Raw genomic sequence first — 20962 nt, forward strand, 5'->3', positions numbered from 1 at the left:
CTCCCAGCTTTCTTACACACATTTCATCTTGACTGATGGTCAGAGGTGGGAGGTCGATGGGTGGAGGAGGCAGAAGGAACCCCATTCATTTATTACCACACCCCTACCCCTCCCCCCCTCATCAACTCCCCATCACCCAAACCTAAGGCACTGAGGTCAATAGCAGCACTGACCGGCCTAGGCTCAGCCAATCCAGCACCTGGGAGTATTCTGGTGCAGGAGCCTGAAGTAGGCCTCACTAATTAATTTCACTGTGTTTCTCCCTATCTCACCAATGGCTGACCCCTCCCCACACTCCTCTCCCTCACCTTGGGCAGCTGATTCCACCCCCCACCCCACCCCGAGGGCCAGGCTCCTGAGAAATAAAGCCCCTCAAATCAGCTTTGGCATTCAACTCGATAGTGGCTGCTCACGCTCCCCCTCCCACAAGCCCCAGCATCCAGCAAAGAAAGGACTTTACACTCAAAACAAAAGGTTGAATCTTGTGTGCTCACTTCCCACAAACAAGAGTCAAATATCTCACAGAATGCTTTAAATGTTATATTTTAAAAGGAATAAAAGCAAGACTTTATGTGCTTCGAACGAAAGAAGAGCAAGCCATTTCGAGGGCCCCCTGCCTCTGCACAGGAACACTCCAGCACCCTATGGAGCGAATACCGCAATCTCGGATTTAGGAAGGGAGGATTCCGAGACTCTGTTGGAAGCATTCACTGTTTCGACGTTGTGCAGCTTCCACATTCAAACATTACACAGGGAGACAAAACTGGAGCGGTTCAGGGACTGCAGTCACCGAAGACCTGTCCTAACTAATTGTTGGGATGTGGGAGGGGCTCCTGGCAGGACCAGTCTCTGTGGGCCATCCCTAATTGCCCCTCAAGCTGTAAACTACACAGCTGCTTCCTTGAGCCGGCTACAGTGCAGACGTTGCGTGGGGGCAGGATCGTGCCCTCTTCCCACTCCAGTAATCAATTAACCAAGCTCCTCCCAACCTCCCACCCAAACCTCAGATGGTAAGGAGGAGGTCATCTTTGCCAATCGAAAAGTCCGTTTGAGGAACAGATGGCTCCCCCAAATATTGAATCTGAAAACCTGCTCGTGGGTCTGAGGACCGAGATTCCAATCCTGCAATTGAAGAGGTGTGGAATTGAGAGCTACTCTCTGTAACGGCCACTGTTGTAAACCTGCCTCAATTATGTCCATTAGTGAAGGAAATCCACCATCCTTACCCAGTCTGGCCTCCAAGTGACTCGAGGCCCACAGCAATGTGGGTGACTCTTAACTGCCTTCTAAAATGACACAGTAAACCATGCAAGGGCAATTGGATATGGAGCACTGGATATGTGGGCCACGCACACACACACACAGAGGCACCCGCATCCCATGAGCGAATAAAGATATCCACAACCCCCCCCCCCCCTACATGGAGAGGGATGTCATAAAACTGGGAACAAGGCAGTCTGCTCAAAACAGTCACCAGCAGAAAGTAGACCTAAATAACCAGGTTGGCAGCAAAGACCTCTCAGAGGGAAAAAAGGTTTCTCTTTCCTGGATGGCCAGGGTGGAGCGAGGAACTTCAATGACTTCAAAAAGCTAGCTAGAATGGCAGTGGGCGGGGAGGGGGGGGGTGTTAAAGACAGAGAAAGGACTTGTTACTATCCACTCCCTGACTCAGGCAAGGCTCAGTGTGCAGGTTCAAACCTGTCCAGGATAGTTTACCCATCAGCCACAGGGAGACAGGTATGGTTCAACCAGTACAGAGGGCAGGGGATTGTTCTGGAACATGGCAGAAAGCTACAGTACAGTAATATCCGTGAGGAACTGTTGTCCAAAGGATCAGTTGTTCTGGCAGGTGATCAGGTACTGAGGATACGCTTGGGTGTCATTGAAGATGACAAATATTTTCGGTTTCTCAGAGTTGTCGACAAGCGAGTCATATCTGACTGGCATGTCACTGTTCTCTTTCAGAGGAGGGGTCTTCATCTCGGCCTTGCCGTTGGTGTAGGTTCCAGTCAGGACTTTAGCCACAAACACAAACTTATGTCCTTTGTCATTCGGTGGTGAGTACTGGTCCTGTGCTGAGACAACAGCATTAACCGCAAAGTAAACACCTTGCCCATAGACCGTCGCTGGAAGAGAAGCAAACCACACCAGTTAGTGTTTCCCTGATATCTCCCTCACCCTCCCAAATCTCCAAAGGCACCCACCGGAAATGGTCCAGTCCAATGCAACAACTAATCGCACTTACGATGCACCATGTGTGTGGCCAAATCCCATTGTCATGTGATGAGACTGAATGGGTGAGTGCTGGGAGTGATGTGAAGAATGCAGTAGGTGGTCACCAAGACTAGTGCCTGGCTTTGGCTGGCAGGAGGTGGGCATGGACAGAGGGAAATGGAACCAGGCACTGGGAGCCACACAATCCTAGACCCTTCAGAGGTAGCCAGGAGACGCAGACTGAAGCTGCAGGAACTTCTGAGGGGTGGAGGCAAGGATACAAAGGGGAGGAGCACTGAAGAATCAGGATTTGGTGTGAGATTATTTAAAATCAGAGAGTCAGAGATGTACAGCATGGAAACATACCCTTTGATCCAATTCGTACATGCCGACCAGATATCCTAAATTAATCTAGTCCCATTTGTCAGCATTTGGCCCATATCCGTCTCAACCCTTCCTATTCATATACCCATCCAGATGTCTTTTAAATGCTGTATTTGTACCAGCCTCCGCCACTTCCTCTGGCAGCTCATTCCATACACGTGATATGAAAAAGTTGCCCCTTCGGTCCCTTTTAAATCTTTCCCCTCTCACCTTAAACCTATACCATCTGGTTCTCGTCTCTACTAACTTGGATAAAAGACCTTGCCTATTCACCCTATCCATGCCCCTCATGATTTTATAAACCTCTATAAGGTCACCCCCTCAGCCTCCGAACGCTCCAGGGAAAACAGCCCCAGCCGGTTCAGCATGTCTCTATAGCTCAAATTCTCCAACCCTGGTAACATCCTTGTAAATCTTTTCTGAACCCTCTCACATTTCACAACATCCTTCCGATAGGAAAGAGACCAGAACTGCACGCAATATTCCAACAGTAGCCTAACCAATGTCCTATACAGCCGCAACATGACCTCCCAACTCCTGTACTCAATACTCTGACCAATAAAGGAAAGCATACCAAACACCTTCTTCACTATCCTGTCTACCTGCGACTCCACTTTCAAGGAGCTATGAACCTGCACTCCAAGGTCTCTTTGTTCAGCAACACTGCCTAGGACCTTACCATTAAGTGTATAAGTCCTGCTAAGATTTGTTTTCCCAAAATGCAGCGCCTCTCATTTATCTGAATTAAACTCCATCTGCCACTCCTCAGCCCATTGGCCCATCTGGTCCAGATCCTGTTGTACTCTGAGGTAATCTTCTTCACTATTCATTACACCTCCAATTTTGGTGTCATCTGCAAACTTACTAACTACACCTCCTCTGCTCACATTAAAATCATTTATACAAATGATGAAAAGCACTGATCCTTGTGGCACTCCACTGGTCACAGGCCTCCAATCTGAAAAACAACCTTCCACCACCACCCTCTGTTTTCTTCCTTTGAGCCAGTTCTGTATCCAAATGACTAGTTCTCCCTGTATTCCATGAGATCTAACATTGCTAACCAATTTATTGTGAGGAACCTTGTTGAATGCCTTACTGAAGTCCATATAGATCACATCCACCACTCTGCCCTCATCAATCCTCTTTGTTACTTCAAAAAACTCAACTAATTTCGTGAGACATGATTTCCCATTGACAAAGCCATGTTGACTATTCCTAATCAGTCCTTGCCTCTCCAAATATCTGTAGATCCTGTCCCTCAGGATTCCCTCCTACAACATGCCCACCACCAACGTCAGGCTCACTCATCTATAATTCCCTGGCTTTTCTTTACCGCCCTTCTTAAACAGTGGCACCACGTTAGCCAACCTCCAGTCTTCCGTCACCTCACCTGTGGCTGTTATTGGTGATTAGACTTCCACCCAGGGGGAGTTCCATCAGAATTCCCTTTGGATAGGTCCCTGGGAATCCCTAGTTGATAAAATGATTCTGTAAAGTAGACATTTCCCCTGGAAAGCTCCTCAAACAGGTTAATAGGATCTTTAAATTTGAAAATCGCCATTAAGCGGAAGTGGCGAAAAAACAGGAACTCGCCTTCCCAAAGACAGTGGATTTTGGTGGAATTGAAATATTCAAGATAAAAACTTAATAAATGTTCACAGGGTGACAGCATCAATCGACGTGGAGTTAAGGCAGATCATGGAATTGCTTCATGTCAGGAGGCCATTCAGCCCATTACAACTGTACCAGTTGTCCAAATGAGCAGCTCCCTGCCTTTACTCCCATTCCCTTTCGAGAGTGTGAAGGAAGTGTAGAGATGAAGAGTAAGGATAGAACCATCTGCCACAGTGTGAACTGGGACAGGCTGAGGGGATCTGCTCTCGCCCTTACGACATGTTAAAGAGATGTTGGAAATATGGGAAAGATCTCACACACACCCTGCCCAACACTTACTACCCTGACACCACAGAACAGGGTGGGGCCTGGAGTTACGTACAGACTAGTCCCAGAGAGTACAGCAGGCTCACCCTGGGGTGAGGGGAAGTCGGGGTGGGGACGGGCAGGGAGATGGTAGAATTTGCGGGGGGTTTGGCACTGGGCTGAATGTACCTGCCCCTTCTCCTGTCTCTCACACACTCACATGAAACAAAACAGGTGGAAGGGTCCAGCCAACAGGATCGCACACCCCCTGGGAGGGGAATGGAAGCTCATGGCAGAGACTGCCCCTTCTCTCTCGTGATAGTATCAGACCAGGTATTCAGCAGTTCCCCGAGTGATGATGAGGGCCAAGCTGGCTACATAGGCATGTTACTGAGCCCCTGGTTTATTCACTGACAGGAGCTAGCCAGCACCTCTCACACAGACAATGGTTATTACCCTCCCTACTTGCCCTGAAGAAGGGGGAGCTGAACTGCCCTCCATGTTGTACTCTCACACCCATCGTGTGATCTCCAGCATGGAGACTGTGAGCACAGAATAACCAAATAAGCTGGGTCACTTGGTGTTTACATCCTCAAACTTCACTGCCTCTGGGTCTCAGTTAGTTCCTGCCCTCAGGTCACCATGACCTCTGACCCCCCCATGTCCTAAGTTCACCGTAACCCCTGACACCCCCATCCTTAGGATGGTGTGACACCCTGACCATTCCTGATGAAGGGCTTTTGCCCAAAAGGTCAATTTTCCTGCTCCTCGGATGCTGCCTGACCTGCTGTGCTTCTCCAGACCACACTCTGACTCCAAAGCCTCAGGATAGTGTGACCCCTGACCTTTATCCTCAGGTCATCATGAACCCAGACGCCTCCATCCTCAGCATGGTGTGACCCCAACACCCTGCCCATTGGTATACCGTGACCCCTGACCCCAAACCCCCCTTGTCATCAGGACATCGTGACCCCAACCCCCCCATCCTCAGGTCACTATGCCCCCTGACCCCGTGTCCTCAGGTCACCATGACCCTGAAACCTGCCCCACTGGGACACCATGATCCCTGATCCCCTGGGTCCTTGGGACACTGTGACCCCGGACCCCCATGTCCTTGGGATACCATGACCCCTGACTGCCAGCCTTGGTCAGGGCACGGAGATATTGACTAACCCTTACCATTTTTCCCACAAAAGCTCCTGTTGAAGCCATGCATGGAGATCTCTCTGGTGCTCCCCTCAGAGGTCCCATGGAATAGGATCCTCTCGACGTCTGTCTGTGTGGCTGCCATACTGGTCTTCTTCAACGTGTACTGCTGGTACAACAGCGGGTTATTCACCTTCTCAACCTGCAGCAGGGAGACGGTTACAGGTTAACCTCCAGGAGAGATGTGGGCAGGGCGATGGGAGGAGGGAAACGGGTTGTGGAGAAGAGAGAGGGAGAGAGAGAGAGGGAGAGAGAGAGAGAGAGGGAGAGAGAGAGAGCGAGAGAGAGAGAGCGAGAGAGAGAGAGCGAGCGAGAGAGAGAGAGAAAGACACAGTAAGGGAGAGAAGGAGACAGATAGACAGAGAGAGACACAAATGGAGAGAGAGAGAGATATAGCAAGTGGGGATGAGAGAAAGAAAAGAAGGAAAGGCAGCAGAAAAGGAGGGAGAGAGACAGAGAGAAAGGGGGAGGGAAAGAGAAAGAGAGAGAGTTACAGTTAAAGAAAGGCAGGAAGGGGAGGGGAAGAGAGACAGTAAGAGTGATGCAGTTTAACCAAAATATTTTAATGGCTGTATACATTTGCAGAGTATCGATCAATCACCTGGATTTACACATTCCCCTTTCACATAATCCACAATGTGGGTGGGGGAGTGATGGCATTGTGGTATTATCACTGCACCGTTAATGTTCTGTGAACTCAGGTTCAAATCCAGCCACTGCAGGTGGAACTCAATAAATACCTGGAATTAAGAAGCTAACGATGACCATGAAACCATTGCCGAATGTCAGAGATAAGGGCGGCACAGTGGTTAGCACTGCTGCCTCACAGCGCCTGAGACCTGGGTTCAATTCCTGACTCAGGTGACTGACTGTGTGGAGTTTGCACGTTCTCCCCGTGTCTGCGTGGGTTTCCTCCCACAGTCCAAAGATGTGTGGGTCAGGTGAATTTGGCCGTGCTAAATCGCCCGTAGTATTAGGTAAGGGGTAAATGTAGGGGTATGGGTGGGTTGCGCTTCGGCGGGTTGGTGTGGAATTGTTGGGCCTGTTTCCACACTGTAAGTAATCTAATCTAAACAAAAACCCGAATGTCCTTTTGGGAAGGAAATCTGCCGTCCTTACCTCGTCTGGATTACATGTGACTCCAATTAGGAATGGTCAATAAACAGTGGCCCTCATCCCAGGAATGAAAAACAGAGGAACAGCTAATCTTTCCTGTCTATCAAATGTCAATCCTGTGACGGCGTGGCAGATTCACCTTTACAAGTGCAAAGACAATCTTAAAAACATGCAGCAAAACAACTCATTGCTCGGGGGCAGAAGTTAACAAGCAAATGATGTCAACAGCTTTTCCCCATTTGTGATGACAATCTGAAGCACCGGGGGTAATAAAAACCCCAAGGACCCATCAGCTGCTTGTTAATGTCTAGACCAATGACTCTCAACCTTCTCAGTGGCATGACAAACTTCGATGAGACAAACAATTCCCACAGTACTCTTCTATTCTTGTGTTTCTATATCATGGGATTATTATCGATAAGAGTCAAGAGTGTGGCACTGGAAAAGCACCTAATTCCTGATGAAGGGCTTATGCCCGAAACGTCAATTCTCCTCCTCCTCGAATGCTGCCTGACCTGCTGTGCTTTTCCAGCACCACACTCTCGACTCTGATCTCCAGCATCATTATTCCCATTATTATTGGTAAGAATGTTATATCTGTAGAAAGTATTCCCACGTTGATAAAGGGTGAGCCTAACTCGATGTTGTGGGTGCGATGGTTTTTTCAGGGGAGTTTGACACAGAATCCCTGCTCTCTGGTATAGAATCTCACAGACATCAAAGGCTGTGAATTTTCAGCTCAAAGGTGGGAGCCCACACCGGGAGAGGGATCGCTTCCCCCACCCAACCCCATTCACAACGCAATGACTTTTAAACAGTGAGTGAACAAGTCTGGCAAACCAGCAGGAGGTATGAACGGAAACTGCTGTGTCCTCACCTTTATGATGCGGATTTTATTATGCATATCTTTCAGGGTGTCGTAAAAATGTCGCACCATTTTACAATATTCCTCACTTGCTTCGTCCAAGTGGACCAGCTCGATTCGTCCAGAGGCTAAACATGACACGTCAGTATCTGTGGGAAAAGACAGCAGCTAGACATACAGCAGACTCACCCTGGGTTAGCATTTAAATTCTCGATCCCCCGCAACAGCCAAACTACCTGAGAGCACCCCCTCCCCACCCTCTCAGTTACCAACACACTCCACTTTCTATTCTCGTTGCAAATGTTAATGCTGGCAAAGCCAGACCACAGCAGTGGCTGGAGGAGGAGCAAGTGGAAGGCGGTGGTATTATCACTGGACTGTTAATCCAGAGAGGCGTAAGGGGGCAGGTGCTGGAAAAGCACAGCAGGTCAGGCAGCACCCGAGGAGCAGGAGAATCGACGTTTCGGGCATAAGCCCTTCAACACTCATTTATGCCTGACAGGTGGATTCTTCAGCTCCTCGGATGCTGCCTAGCCTGCTGTGCTTTTCCAGCGCCCACCCTCGACTGCTAATCCAGAGACCCAGGTAATGTTCTGGGGACCCCCAGGTTGGAAGCCTACCATGACAGATGGTGGATGAATTCAGCAAATATCTGGAATGATGACCATGAATCCATCGCCGATTGTCGGAAAAACCTCATCGGGATCACTCATGTCCTTCAAGGAAGGAAACTGCCTGGTCTGGCCTACACGTGACTCCAAACCCACAGCAATATGGTTGACTCTTAACTGCCCTCTGGACATTTGAGTTGGGCAATAAATGCTGGGACTAGCCAGCAATGCCCTCATGCCATGAATGAATAAAGAAAATAAAGGGGATGTTTACTATTAATATTCATTCCTCAACCAGTATCACTGAATTGGACTGAGCTATAAATTCTGCTTTCCATGGGGCGCTGTGACATTTACATATACAGTCATACACAAACCACTTGATTGACACAGTGATCTATAAGGAGCTGAGCAGAAGGCAGCAGGCAATATCCATCACATAGAAGAGAGAACCAGATAAGTATCTGAGGCTAAAACTGTTTGAGGAATATGGGAAAGAGTTGGATGCCTGGGCTCCCAATTGGCTTGGTTTAGCTTAACCGTGGGAGGTGTCGCTGTGATGATCTGCTTATGCAATGGTTTCCACATCGAAGGTCATGTGTCTCTGGTCAGAGTCCCACTAACCCCCCCCCCTCACCGCCCCAAGCTGGATGGATGTATCGGGTTAAAATTGAGAGTCACAACCTCCCCAGAGGCAGCAGCACAAGTTACACCCGGTCCCTGTAGCTGGACAGGAGAGGGTTAAACTCCCAAGCAGGGGGTTTTCAGCACCTTACTGACACTCGCAGAGAGGAGGCGCTATACCATCACAGGGGCCCAGCTTCCCCATGAGACAGTCCATGTTCTCAGGGGTTTGGAATGTACCCCCTGGGAGGGGTGGGTGAGTTCCAGAAAGAAAGGAATGCCCCCTCACCCCCAGTGCCTCAAACAATATTTACCCCATAATGTCACTCAATGTGTGTGTGTGTGTGTGTGGCGGGGGGGGAGGTGTTTAAAACTAGTGTGGTGGGTACTGGGACGTTGGGGGTGGGGGTGTGTGGGAACCAAAGGTGGTGGTCAGCAAGTGGAAGGATTGCAGAGAAGAGAGAAATTAAGGCAATTAAGTCTAACAGGAAGAACAGCTTCGGACCAGGTTAATGAACACAGCAGGACTGGTGGTCTAAAGTGTTTTTATTTCAATGCAAGGAGTATAGTAGGTTAGGCAGATGAGCATCGAGCGTGGATTAGTACAGGAAACTACAATGCTTGAGAAAAGGGCAGGACTAGCAGCTCAATGTTCCAGGGTTTACATGTTTCAGATGTGATAGAGAGGGATGTAAAAGGGGTGGAGGAGTTGCATTACTAGTAAAGGACATGGCAGAGTTGCATTACGAGTTACGGAAATGTCGCTGTTGCACTAAGATTACATCTTGGAAGGATCATCCAGTGAGGCAATATGGACTAAGAAAGATAAGTCACTATGATGGTGTTATACTATAAACCTCCCAATTATCAGTGGGAGATAGAGGAAGAGATATAAAAACAGATCGTGGAAAGGTGTAAAACCAACAGAGCTATTGTAGATGGTGATTTTACCTTCCCCCAATATCTTAAAGCTTAATGGAATTATCATCACTGTTCCCAAAATGCTCTAAGCCAGGGGCTTAGATGGGGCAGAATTTGTTAGGTGTATCCAGGAGGGTTTCTTGAAACAACCTGTAGATAATCCAACTAGGGGAGGGCAGAATTAGACCTCGTATTGGGAAAAAGAGCCTGGCCAAGTGATCAAAGTCTTAGTGATGAGCATTTTGGGAACAGTGATCATAATTCCATTAAGTTTTAAGATATTTATGGTTCAGGATAAGACTGGTCCTCAGATGAAAATGTTAAATTGGGGGAAGGCTAATCACAACAGCGTTAGGCAGGAACTTGAGAAATTAGACTGGGGTCAGCAGTTTGAGGGTAAACCCACATCTGACATGTGGGAGTCTTTTAAAGAAAAGTTGACCAGAGTTTGGGACGAGAATGAGAATGGAAGATAAGGATGCAAGAATCAGAAAACCCGATGACAAGAGATATTGACGGGTTAATCAAAAAGGAAAATGAAGCATATGTAAGGTTTAGGAAAGTGAAATCAGACAAGGCAGTTGAGGAACATAAAGGAAGCAGGAGAGAAATTAAACAAGGAATTAGGAGAGCTCAAAAGGAGCAGGAAACGTCCTTAGCGAGTAGGATTAAGTAGCATTTTATGTATGTATCAGGAGCAACTGGGGAATCAGCTAGGAAGGATTTAAAGAGAGAGTTAAGAAGAGCAAACAGAAGACACGAGCAGTCTTTAGCAAATAGAATAAAGGAGAACCCTAAAGCTTTCTATAGGTATGTGAGGAATAAAAGGATGACTAGGGTAGGAATAGGGCCAAAGACAGAAGTGGGAAGTTGAGTGTGGACTGTGTAGAGAACGGAGAGGTGCTAAACGAACATTTCTCATCGGTTTTCACTCAGGAAAAGGAGAATATTGTAGAGGAGAAGAATGAGGTACGAGATATTAGATTAGAAAGAATCAAGGCTAATTACAAACATGTGTTATCAATTCTAGAAGGTGCGAAGGTAGACAAGTCCCCTGGGCCGGATGGGATTTATCCGAGGATTCTCTGGGAAGCTAGGGAGGAGATGGCTGAGCGTTTGGCTTTGACATTTGAGTTGTCATTGTACCAGAGGACTGGAGGATTGCAAATGCTGTGCCCTTGTTCAAGGAGGGCAGCAGAGATGATCCAAGGAATTATAGACCAGGGAGCCTTACTTCTGTTGTAGGAAAGGTTTTGGAAAGGATTATAAGAGATAAGATTTATCATCATCTAGCAAGCAACAGTTTGATTTCAGATAGTCAACATGGTTTCATCAAGGGCAGGTTGTGTCTCACACGCCTCATTGAGTTTTTTGAGAAGGTGACCAAGCATGTAGTGAGGGTAGGGCAGTTGACGTGGTATACATGGACTTCAGTAAAGCCTTTGATAAGGTTCCACATGGTAGGCTGTTGGAGAAAATGCAGAGGCATGGAATTGAGGGTGATTTAACAGTTTGGATTAGAACCTGGCTTTCTGAAGGAAGGCAGCGAGTGGTGGTTGATGGAAAATATTCAGCTTGGAGTCCGGTTACTAGTGGTGTGCCACAAGGATCTGTTTTGGGACCACTGCTATTTGTCATTTTTATAAATGCCTTAGATGCAGGCAGAAGTGGATGGAGTAGTAAATTTGTAGACAACACCAAAGTCGGTGGAGTAGTGGACAGTGTGGAAGAATGTTACAAGTTGCAGGGGGACTTGGATAAACTGCAGAATTGGGCTGAGAGGTGGCAAATGGAGTTCAATGCAGCTAAATGTGAGGTGATGCACTTTGGGAAGAATAACAGGAAGGCAGATTACTGGGTCAATGGAAAGGTTCTTGGTAGTGTGGATGTGCAGAGGGATCTTGGAGACCACGTACATAGATCCCTGAAAGTTGCCACCCAGGTGGCTAGTGCTGTTAAGAAGGCATATGGTGTGTTAGGTTTCATTGGTAGAGGGATTGAGTTCCGGAACCACAATATCATGCTGCACCATACAAAACACTAGTGCGGCCACACTTGGAATATTGTGGACAGTTCTGGTCCCCATATTTCGGGAAGGATGTGGAAGCATTGGAAAAGGTGCAGAGGAGATTAACCAGGATGTTGCCTGGTCTGGAGGGAAGGTCTTTATGAGGAAAGGCTGAGAGACTTGGGTCTGTTCTCATTGGAAAGAAGGCGGTTAAGAGGGGATTTGATAGAGACATACAAGATGATCAGAGGATTAGATAGGGTAGACAGTGAGAGTCTTTTTCCTAGGATGTTGATGTCAGCGTGTACGAGGGGGCATAACTACAAATTGAGGGGTGATAGATTTAAGACAGATATCAGAGGCAGGTTCTTTACTCAGTGTGGTAAGGGTGTGGAATGCCCTATCTGCCAATGTAGCTAACTCAGCCACATTAGGGAGATTTAATTGATCCTAAGATAAGCTCATGGATGATGATGGGATTGTCTAGGTGAGTGAGCTGAGAATAGGTCAGTGCAACATCGAGGGCCGAAAGGCCTGTTCTGTGCTGTATTGTTCTATGTTCTATGAACAGATCCACTCAAGGACAAAGGAGGGAATTTATGCATGGAACCTGAGTAAGTGGAAGTGGGTAAGGTCCTTAATGAGTACTTTGGGTTGGTGTTCACTAAGGAGAAGGACTTGGTAATGGTAAGACTAGGGACGGGTATGTTGATGTTTTAGGGCATGTAGATATTAAAGAGGAGGCGGTGTTGGGCATCTTGGAAACATTAAAGGTAGGTAAGTCCCCAGGGCCTGATGGGATCTATCTCAGGATGCTGAAGGAGGTAAGGGAGGAGATTACTGGGGCATTAGCGAAGATTTTTGGATCCTCTTTCACCACAGGGGAGGCGCCAGAAGACTGGAGAATAGCCAATGTTGCTCCTTTGTTTAAGGAGGGCAACAGAGATAAACCAGGAAATTTTAGACCAGTGAGCCTTACATCAGTGATAAGGAATTTATTGGAAAAGTGACAGTATTTATTCACATTTGGAAAAGAACGGATTTATTCGGGATAGTCAGCATGACTTTGTTCAGGGGAGGTCTTGTCTCACAAATCTGATTGAGTTTTTTGAGGGAGATGATTGATAAGGATAGGGCAGGGGATGTTGTCTATACGGACTTCACTGAAGCATCTGACAAGGTCCTCGTGGTAGGTTGGTCCAGAAGATGAAGTCACATGGGATCCATGGTGAGTTGGTAGGTTGGCTTGGTCAGAGAAGACAGAGGGTAGTTGTGGAGGGGTGTTTTTCTGACCAGAGGTCTGTGATTAGTGATGGGTCAGTCAGTGCTGGGACCTCTGTGGTTTGTAGGATGAAAATGTAGTTGGGCTGATTTGTAAGTTTGCAGATGACATGAAAATTGGCAGACTTGTGCATAGTGAGGAAGCTTGCCAAAGGATAAATCAGGAGATGGATCAGTTGGAAAGTCAGGGAGAGAAATGTCAGACGGAATTTAATCTGAACAAGTGTGAGGTGATGAACCTTGGGAGGTGATATTCAAGAGGAGAGTATCCAGTAAAGGGCAGGACCCTGAGGAGCATTGGCACATATAGAGATGTTGAGGTGCAGGTCCGTACTTTGCTGGAAGTGGATAAGGTGGTAAAGAAGGTGCACAGCATGCTTGCCTTTATCGGTCAAGGCCTTCAGTATGAAGTTGGCAAGTCATGTTGCAGCTGCATAACACTTTAGTTAGGCCATATTTGGAGTATTGTGTGTAGTTCTGGTTCCCACACTATAGGAAAGACATGGAGGCTTTGGAAAGGGTGCACAAACGGTTTACCAGGACGTTGCCTGGATTGGAGGGCATGAGCTATAAGGACAAGTTGAACAAACTTGGATTGTTTTCACTAGAGCATCGGAGGCCGAGGGGTGACCTGATAGAAGTATATAAAATTATGAGCAGCATTGACAGGGTGGATAGTCAGAATCTTTTGTCCCCAGTGTAAATGGCAAATACTAAGGGGCATTGATTTAAGGTGAGAGGGGAGAAAGATTGAGGATATGAGAGAAAAGTTTTGTTGTTTTTTTTACACAGAAGCTGTTAGGTACCTGGAGCATGCTGCCAGGGGAGATGGTGAAGTTGACGTTTCGGATGTAACCTTTCTTCAGGATTCTTACAATAAATGCTGTTTTACTCACATTGTTCTCTCACTCTTCCTCAATCTGATATTCCAATAATTCCTGGTCATTGTCAGTAAAAGCTGGCCCAGGTGAGGCTCAAACTCACAACCTTGGCCTCTCACACACCTCTATACGGTCATCCAAGTACCACGCACTAACCAATTGCGCCACGGAGCCAGCCAGTCCTGGAGAAGGATTACACCCGAAATGTTGACTTCACTACCACCTGATGCTGCCTGTCTTGCTGTGTTCTCCCAGCCTCCTGCCCATCTATTTTGGATTCCAGCACCTGCCACATTTTGTCTCTAAGGGGAGATGGTAGAGGCAGGAAAGGTGGCAGTATTTCAGAGGCAGTTAGACAGACCCAGGAACAGACAGGGTGATGGAAATAGTTTAGAATAGCATCATGGTCAGCATGGGCATAGTGGGCTGAAGGGCCTCTTCCAGTGCTGGGCTGTTGAGATATAAGAGCAGCATGAGGCCATTCAGCCCATTGAGTCTGCTCTGCCTTTCAATCACGGCTGACATGTTTCTCAACCCCACTCTCCCGCCTTCTCCCTGTAATCCTTGATCCCCTTACTGATCAAGAACCTACCTATTTCTGTCTTAGATACACACTCAATGACTTGGCCTCCACAGCCCTCTGGGGCAATGAGTTCCACAGATTCCCCAACCTCTGCCTGAAAGGGCACCTGCTCATCTCAGTTCTAAAGGGTCATCCCTTCACTCTGAGGCCAGTCTCTCCAACTAGCGGAAACATCTTCTCCTTGTCCACTCTATCCAGGCATCTCCGTATTCTGTAAGTTTCAATTCGATTGCCCCCCTCAACCTTCCAAACTCCAGTGAATACAAACGTAGAGTCCTTCATCCCCTGGATCATTCCTGGGCACTTCCTCTGCACCCCCTCCAAGGCCAGCACATCCTTCCTTAGATACAGGGCTCAAAATGTGTCTCAATCACTGCCATGGTGGGGGGGGTCACAAGGTCATGTGAGGGGGTGGGCTTCCAGTAGTACACCGTGACCACTCTGAGATTGCTCAAGTTGAGCAGGGTCTTGATGAGACCCCACCTGGGGCACCATTTGGTGTTTCAAGTTCAAAGACAAAGAGTATATAAGTGCATTGGAAGCGGTTCAGTAGAGGAGGTGGATTGATTGAAATATGAGATTAGATTAGATTAGATTAGACTTACAGTGTGGAAACAGGCCCTTCGGCCCAACAAGTCCACACCGACCCGCCGAAGCGCAACCCACCCATACCCCTACATTTACCCCTTACCTAACACTACGGGCAATTTAGCATGGCCAATTCACCTGACCCGCACATCTTTGTGACTGTGGGAGGAAACCGGAGCACCCGGAGGAAACCCACGCAGACACGGGGAGAACGTGCAAACTCCACACAGTCAGTCGCCTGAGTCGGGTGGAGAGGATACCTCCCCTTTGTGGGAGAAGCTAGAGCGAGGGCCCCCACTTACAAAAACGGGGGCACTTGTTGAGGGCAGTGAACTGGAGAACTTTGCGCTTCACACAGGGCGCGGATTGTGTGTGGAATGAGCTGCCAGAGGAAATGGTGGAGGCTGGTACAGTTACAGCATTTAAAAGGCACCTGGATGCGGACATGAATTGGAAATGTTCAGAGGGATACGGGCCAAGAGCTGGCAAATGGGACTGGATTACCGCATATACGCAAGTAATAGTCAATCTCATGTAAAACAATGACTGCAGACGCTGGAAACCAGATTCTGGCGTAGAGTGGTGCTGGAAAAGCACAGCAAGTCAGGCAGCATCCGAGGAGCAGGAAAATCGATGTTTCAGGCAAAAGCCCTTCATCAGGAATTCCTGATGAAGTCAAAAAGTAGTCAAAAAATGTGACTATTGATTTGAGTATATACGGTAGTTTAGGATATCTAGTCAGTATGGACAAGTTGGACCAAAGGATCTGTTTCTGTGCTGTACATCTCTATGACTCTATGATCTTCTCCTGTCCCCAAGAGAGAGTGGTGGTGGCAGAGATTTACTGAGGACAGAGATAAACAGGATCATGACAAAGAAAGGAGTTAGTGGGTATTGGGTCAACAGCAAAGTGGGTATTTGGAGGGGGTTCCAAATAGAACAGCCCTGACCTTACTAAAATAGCTGCTCCTGATCATAACTTGTATATCTTTCCGATTCCTGCTTTAATAATTGTTAAATTATGGCGTTAGCTGTGAATTAGGACATAGAACATTACAGCGCAGTATAGGCACTTCGGCCCTCGATATTGCGCCGACCTGTGGAACCAATCTGAAGCCCATCTATCTGAAAATTCTTCTCCGGTGTCCTGAGGGTTGGAAAAGATGAGGAATAAATGCATTTAAATAGTGCCGACGCTGGAAATCTGAAATTTACGCTGGAGAAACTCAGCAGGTCTGGCAGCATTTGCTGAGAGAGAAACAGCATTAACTTTACGAGTCTGAAAAGACTCTTCTTCGGAACTAAGTATGTAAAAGCAATAAGTAAAGAGAAATGGGAAGACTTTGCTTCAAGATTAATATGCAGGCGCCACCTGGAGGGCGATGGGCAGGTTGTGGAGTGTCAGAAATCTGCTGACAACTGTCAGCCTGTGTACGTCAGAGTGCCAACTCGAATACCAGGGAACGGTCCAGCTACTGTCATCAGGATGGCTAACAGAATGGCGACCCTTATTTCAAAGGGGTTAGAGTACAACAGTAAGGAGGGAGAAAGTGAACACCCCAGATGCTGGAGAGTCAGAATCGAAAAATGTGGTGCAGGAAAAGCGCAGGTCAGGCAGCAACCCAGGGGTAGGACAGTTGACATTTCGGCCACAAGCCCTTCATCAGGAGTGTAAGGGGAGGGGGTGTGTGGCAAGGGGACTGAGTGATAAATAGTTGGGTGGGAGATAGGACTGGGGGAAGGTAGCTGGGAATGTGACAGGTGGGGGGCTGGTGGTGATAGGTCGGAACGGAGGGTGGAGTGGATAGGTGGGAAGGGAGCTGGACAGGTAGGACAGTTCAAGAGGGTGGTGCCGAGTTGGAGGGTTGGATCTGGGATGAGGTGGGGGGGGGGGGGGGGGGGAGATGAGGAAACTGGTGAAGTCAACGATGATGCTATGTGTTTAGAGGGTCCCAGGGTAGAAGATGAGGCGTTCTTCCTCCAGGCGTTGGGTGGTTAGGGTTTGGCGGTGGAGGAGGCCTAAGACTTGCATTGTCCTTGGTGGAGTGGGAGGGGGATTTGAAGTGGTTGGCCACAGGGCGGTTGGGTTGTTGGGTGCGGGTGTCCCAGAGACGTTCCCTGAAATGTTCCGTGAGTTGGCGTCCTGTCTCCCCAGTGTAAGGGAACAGATCCCAAAAGCAATGGAAACAGTAGATGAGATGTTTGGAGTTGCAGGAAAATCTCAGCCAGATGTGGAAGGATCCTTTGGGGCCTTGGACGGAGGTGAGGGGGGAGGTATAAAAACAGTGTTGGGAGTGGGCCTAACGATGGAGTCATGGAGGGAATGGTCTCTGTGGAACACAGATAGGGATGGGGAGGGAAATATATCCCTGGTGGTTTAAGAGTAAGGACATCTTACTGCAACTGTACAAAGTGTTGGTGAGGCCACACCTGCAACACTGTGAGCAGTTTTACATTAAAGATCATTGAATCCTAACAGTGTAGTGAAGGACCACTCGGCCCATCCAGTCCATACCACTCCTCTGAAGAGCATCCCACCCAGACCTGTCACCCTCCCCACCACTCTGCCCCTGTAACCTTGCATTTCCCATTCACCTCACCTGCACAGCTTTGGAACTGCAGGAGAAAACCCACACTGACCACAGGGAGTATATGCAAACTCCACACAGATAGTTACCAAGACTGGCATCGAACCAGGATCCCTGGTGCTGTGATGGCAGCAGCACTAACCACTGAGCCACCGATAGTGTTTCGATGGAGACAGTTCAGAGAGGGCTCACTCTGATCCCTGGTGTGGAGGGACTGTCTTATGAGCAAAGGCTGAACAGACTAGCTAAACACTAGCCACTGGAGAATGAGAGGAGATGTCATTGAAACATATCCGTTTCTTAAGGGGCTTGATGGGGTAAATGCTGAGAGAATGCTGCCCCTTAAGAGAGAGTCTAGGACCAGAGAGCGTGGTCTCAGAATGAAGGAGCATCAATTTAAGACTGAGATGAAGAGGAATGTCTTTTCTCAGGGGGTTGTGGGTCTTTGGAACTCCTTGTCCCCACAGCTCTCTGTGACAGAGTCCTTGTGTATATTAAAGGTTGAGATAGAGTTTCGATCAGTTGAGGAACCAAGGGTTACAGGGAAAAGGGTCAAGCAGGCTTGAGAAGCCGAGCTGCCTGACCCGATTTCTTATGTTTGTTACAGACTGATTTCTGGACGGTGGGATTCATACAAGGGGGGGAGATGGTTAAAACAAGGACTGCAGATGCTGGAGACCGGATTAGCACAGCAGTTCAGGCAACATCTGAGGAGCAGGAAAATCGCGCTTCGGGCAAAAGCCCTTCACCAGGGACAGGTTAGGATGATATTCACTGGAGTTGAGAAGAATGAGGGTGGCACGGTGGTTCAGTGGTTAGCACTGCTGCCTCACTGCACCACGAACCCAGGTTCAATTCCAGCCTTGGGTGAATGACTGTGTGGAGTTTGCATGTTTTCCCCGTATTCCAGTTTCCTCCCACAATCCAAAGATGTGTAGGTCAGGTGGATTGGCCGTGCTAAATTGCCCGTAGTGTTCAAGCGTGGTTAGGTTAGGTGCATTAGGGATCAATTGAGAATGATTGGGTGGGATACTCTTCCGAGGGTCAGTGTGGACTTGCTGGGCTGTAGGGCCTGTTTCCATGCTGTAGGGATTCTATGAAATAAAATTCACAGAAATTCTAGCAGGACTGGACAGGGTAAACACAGGAAGGATGTTCCAGATGATTGAGGTATCCAGAATCGGGTGGGAAGGGCGGTGCGGGGGTGGTTAGATGAGGAGAAATGACTTCACCCAGGAAGTGGTGACCCTGTGGCATTCTGTCCCACAGAAAATGGTCGAGGCCAAAATATTGAATGTTCTCACGAAGAAATTAGATACAGCTTTTAGGGTAAAGGAATCAGAGGTATGGGAGAGAAAGCAGGAACAGGAAACGTGGTTGGATGGTCAGCCATCTGGAAGGGCTGAATGGCCTACTGCTATTCCTATTTTCTATGTTTCCAATGCCATCAGTGAGAGGGTTGAGGGGAATATATGGGAGGGGATGAATATGCTACAGTCAGCAGCAATAAGGAGCCATTTCTTTATCCTTCAGGCAGTGTAAGGACTGAATGTTTTAAACATGGCGACCGGTGGGGCAGGGCTAATTTGTGTCCATGGCTTCCTGTATCCAAACAACTCTGGCGTGGAAAATAGTGCTTACCGTTTGGGAGGGAGAAAAGCTTCCTTTCAATTCGAATGGTTTCTGCCGCCCCCAAGTCATATTCCTCCATTCGCTCAAAGTCAATGGTGTAGGGTTTGCTGTTGAAGATCACATCAATCTTCTTCTCCTTCTGTTGAAATGCTCTCTCTATGAACGTACACGCTTTCAGGGAATAGGGCACGGTGGTACCATCTTGACAATGCCTCACCCACTGGACAGACCTGGCCACTGTCATTTCCTCCACCTTCGCCATTTCATCCTGGGCGATCCAGTGCATGAGGCGGGCAACGTCCTCCTTGGCATCAATGACGTAATCGGCAAACCCGTGAACCCTGACCTCAGCGCCCTGCGGGGCGATCGCCACGGCGTGTTTCCGCTGGAGGTACTCCAAGTAGTCAGCGTAATCTTTGCTCAGGTTCCGGAAGCACTGGTGCCTCATCACTTCCTCGCGGAGGTGGGAGCGGAAGCTGCTCTCCAACTCCTTCACCAATCGGTCAATGTCCCCGTCGCTATCGCCGCAGATCATCAGCTGCGCCGAATTGAGGCTCCGCGTGGCCTCCGCCATGGACATCCTGATTGCTTCCTCAAGGCTGGCCTCTGCGCTCCCCCCGTGGGAAATCCCAGCAGAAAGCTCCTGTTGGCCAGTGGCCATCTGCTTGGAAAGTTGAAGGGCTTTCTGAAGCTCCTCGTCCTCACTGGTCAGCTGGTACCTGCTATCCATGGAGTACTGGAGGGCAAGGCAGAGCTCGGCATCATTCATGTCCTGGTCAAGGACAGCTGCCCCCCCAGTGCCCACTGTCGCCTCCTCAGTCTTGCCTCCATCTTTATCCTGATGACTCTCTGCGTCAGCTCCAGCAGAAGGCTCATCCTCAGCTCTGTCAGTGCCATCGCCCTGATGCAGGTTGTTTGGTTGGTCGGTGTAGAGATCCTCCTCAATTGGAGTGCTCCCGTTCCCATCGGAAACCCTTTGGGAAGTTGTGACAATCCCTCTCTGGCTTGAGGCACCCGTGGTGTCTTTAATCGACGCGAGAAGATTCTGGATTTCATCTGGAAGAAAAGCCACTGTGAGAAGCTGACCAGGAGATCACATTTCTGCTGGTCCCACCCCACGTCACACTCCACCAAGACCTCTCCTCCTTTCACGGCATATGGACGTCACGGACAAAGCCAACATTTGTTGTCTATCCGCAGCTGCCCTTGAACGGAGGGGGTCCCTGGATCATGTCAGAGGGTAGTTAAGAGGCGACCACATTGCTATGGGCCTTGAGTCAAGTGTTAGCCAGACAGTGCCACAGACCTACACCCACTTCCATCCAGAAGGACAAGGGCAGCAGATACATGGGACATCACCCCCTGCAAGTTCCCCCTTCAGCCACTCACCACCCTGACTTGGAAATGTATCACCGTTCCTTGTCACTCATCTTAACGACAGTAAACGGACTGCAGTGGTTCGACAGGGCACCTCACCGCCTACTTCTCAAGGGGAAACTGGGGACAGGTAAGGAAACTGGCCAAACTGACAGTATGC

General features: G+C 48.5%; 1 protein-coding gene across 4 annotated transcripts in view; it reads right to left on the reverse strand.

Moving 5' to 3' along the window:
* Positions 1-524: 524 nt before the first annotated feature.
* parp10 (poly(ADP-ribose) polymerase family member 10) overlaps positions 525-20962 on the reverse strand; it is a 51207-nt gene continuing 30769 nt past the window's right edge. For all 4 annotated transcript variants that reach the window (XM_060825223.1, XM_060825225.1, XM_060825224.1 and 1 more), the window contains exons 8-11: positions 19435-20481; positions 7721-7857; positions 5701-5869; positions 525-2126 (exon numbers count right to left, since the gene is read on the reverse strand). In XM_060825223.1, the coding sequence (XP_060681206.1) occupies positions 1834-2126; positions 5701-5869; positions 7721-7857; positions 19435-20481 (1646 nt within the window). In that variant the 3' untranslated portion in view covers positions 525-1833. The remainder of the gene's footprint in view (positions 2127-5700; positions 5870-7720; positions 7858-19434; positions 20482-20962) is intronic.

This window comes from Hemiscyllium ocellatum, chromosome 5, assembly GCF_020745735.1.
Source record: "Hemiscyllium ocellatum isolate sHemOce1 chromosome 5, sHemOce1.pat.X.cur, whole genome shotgun sequence".
Lineage (NCBI taxonomy): Eukaryota > Metazoa > Chordata > Chondrichthyes > Orectolobiformes > Hemiscylliidae > Hemiscyllium > Hemiscyllium ocellatum.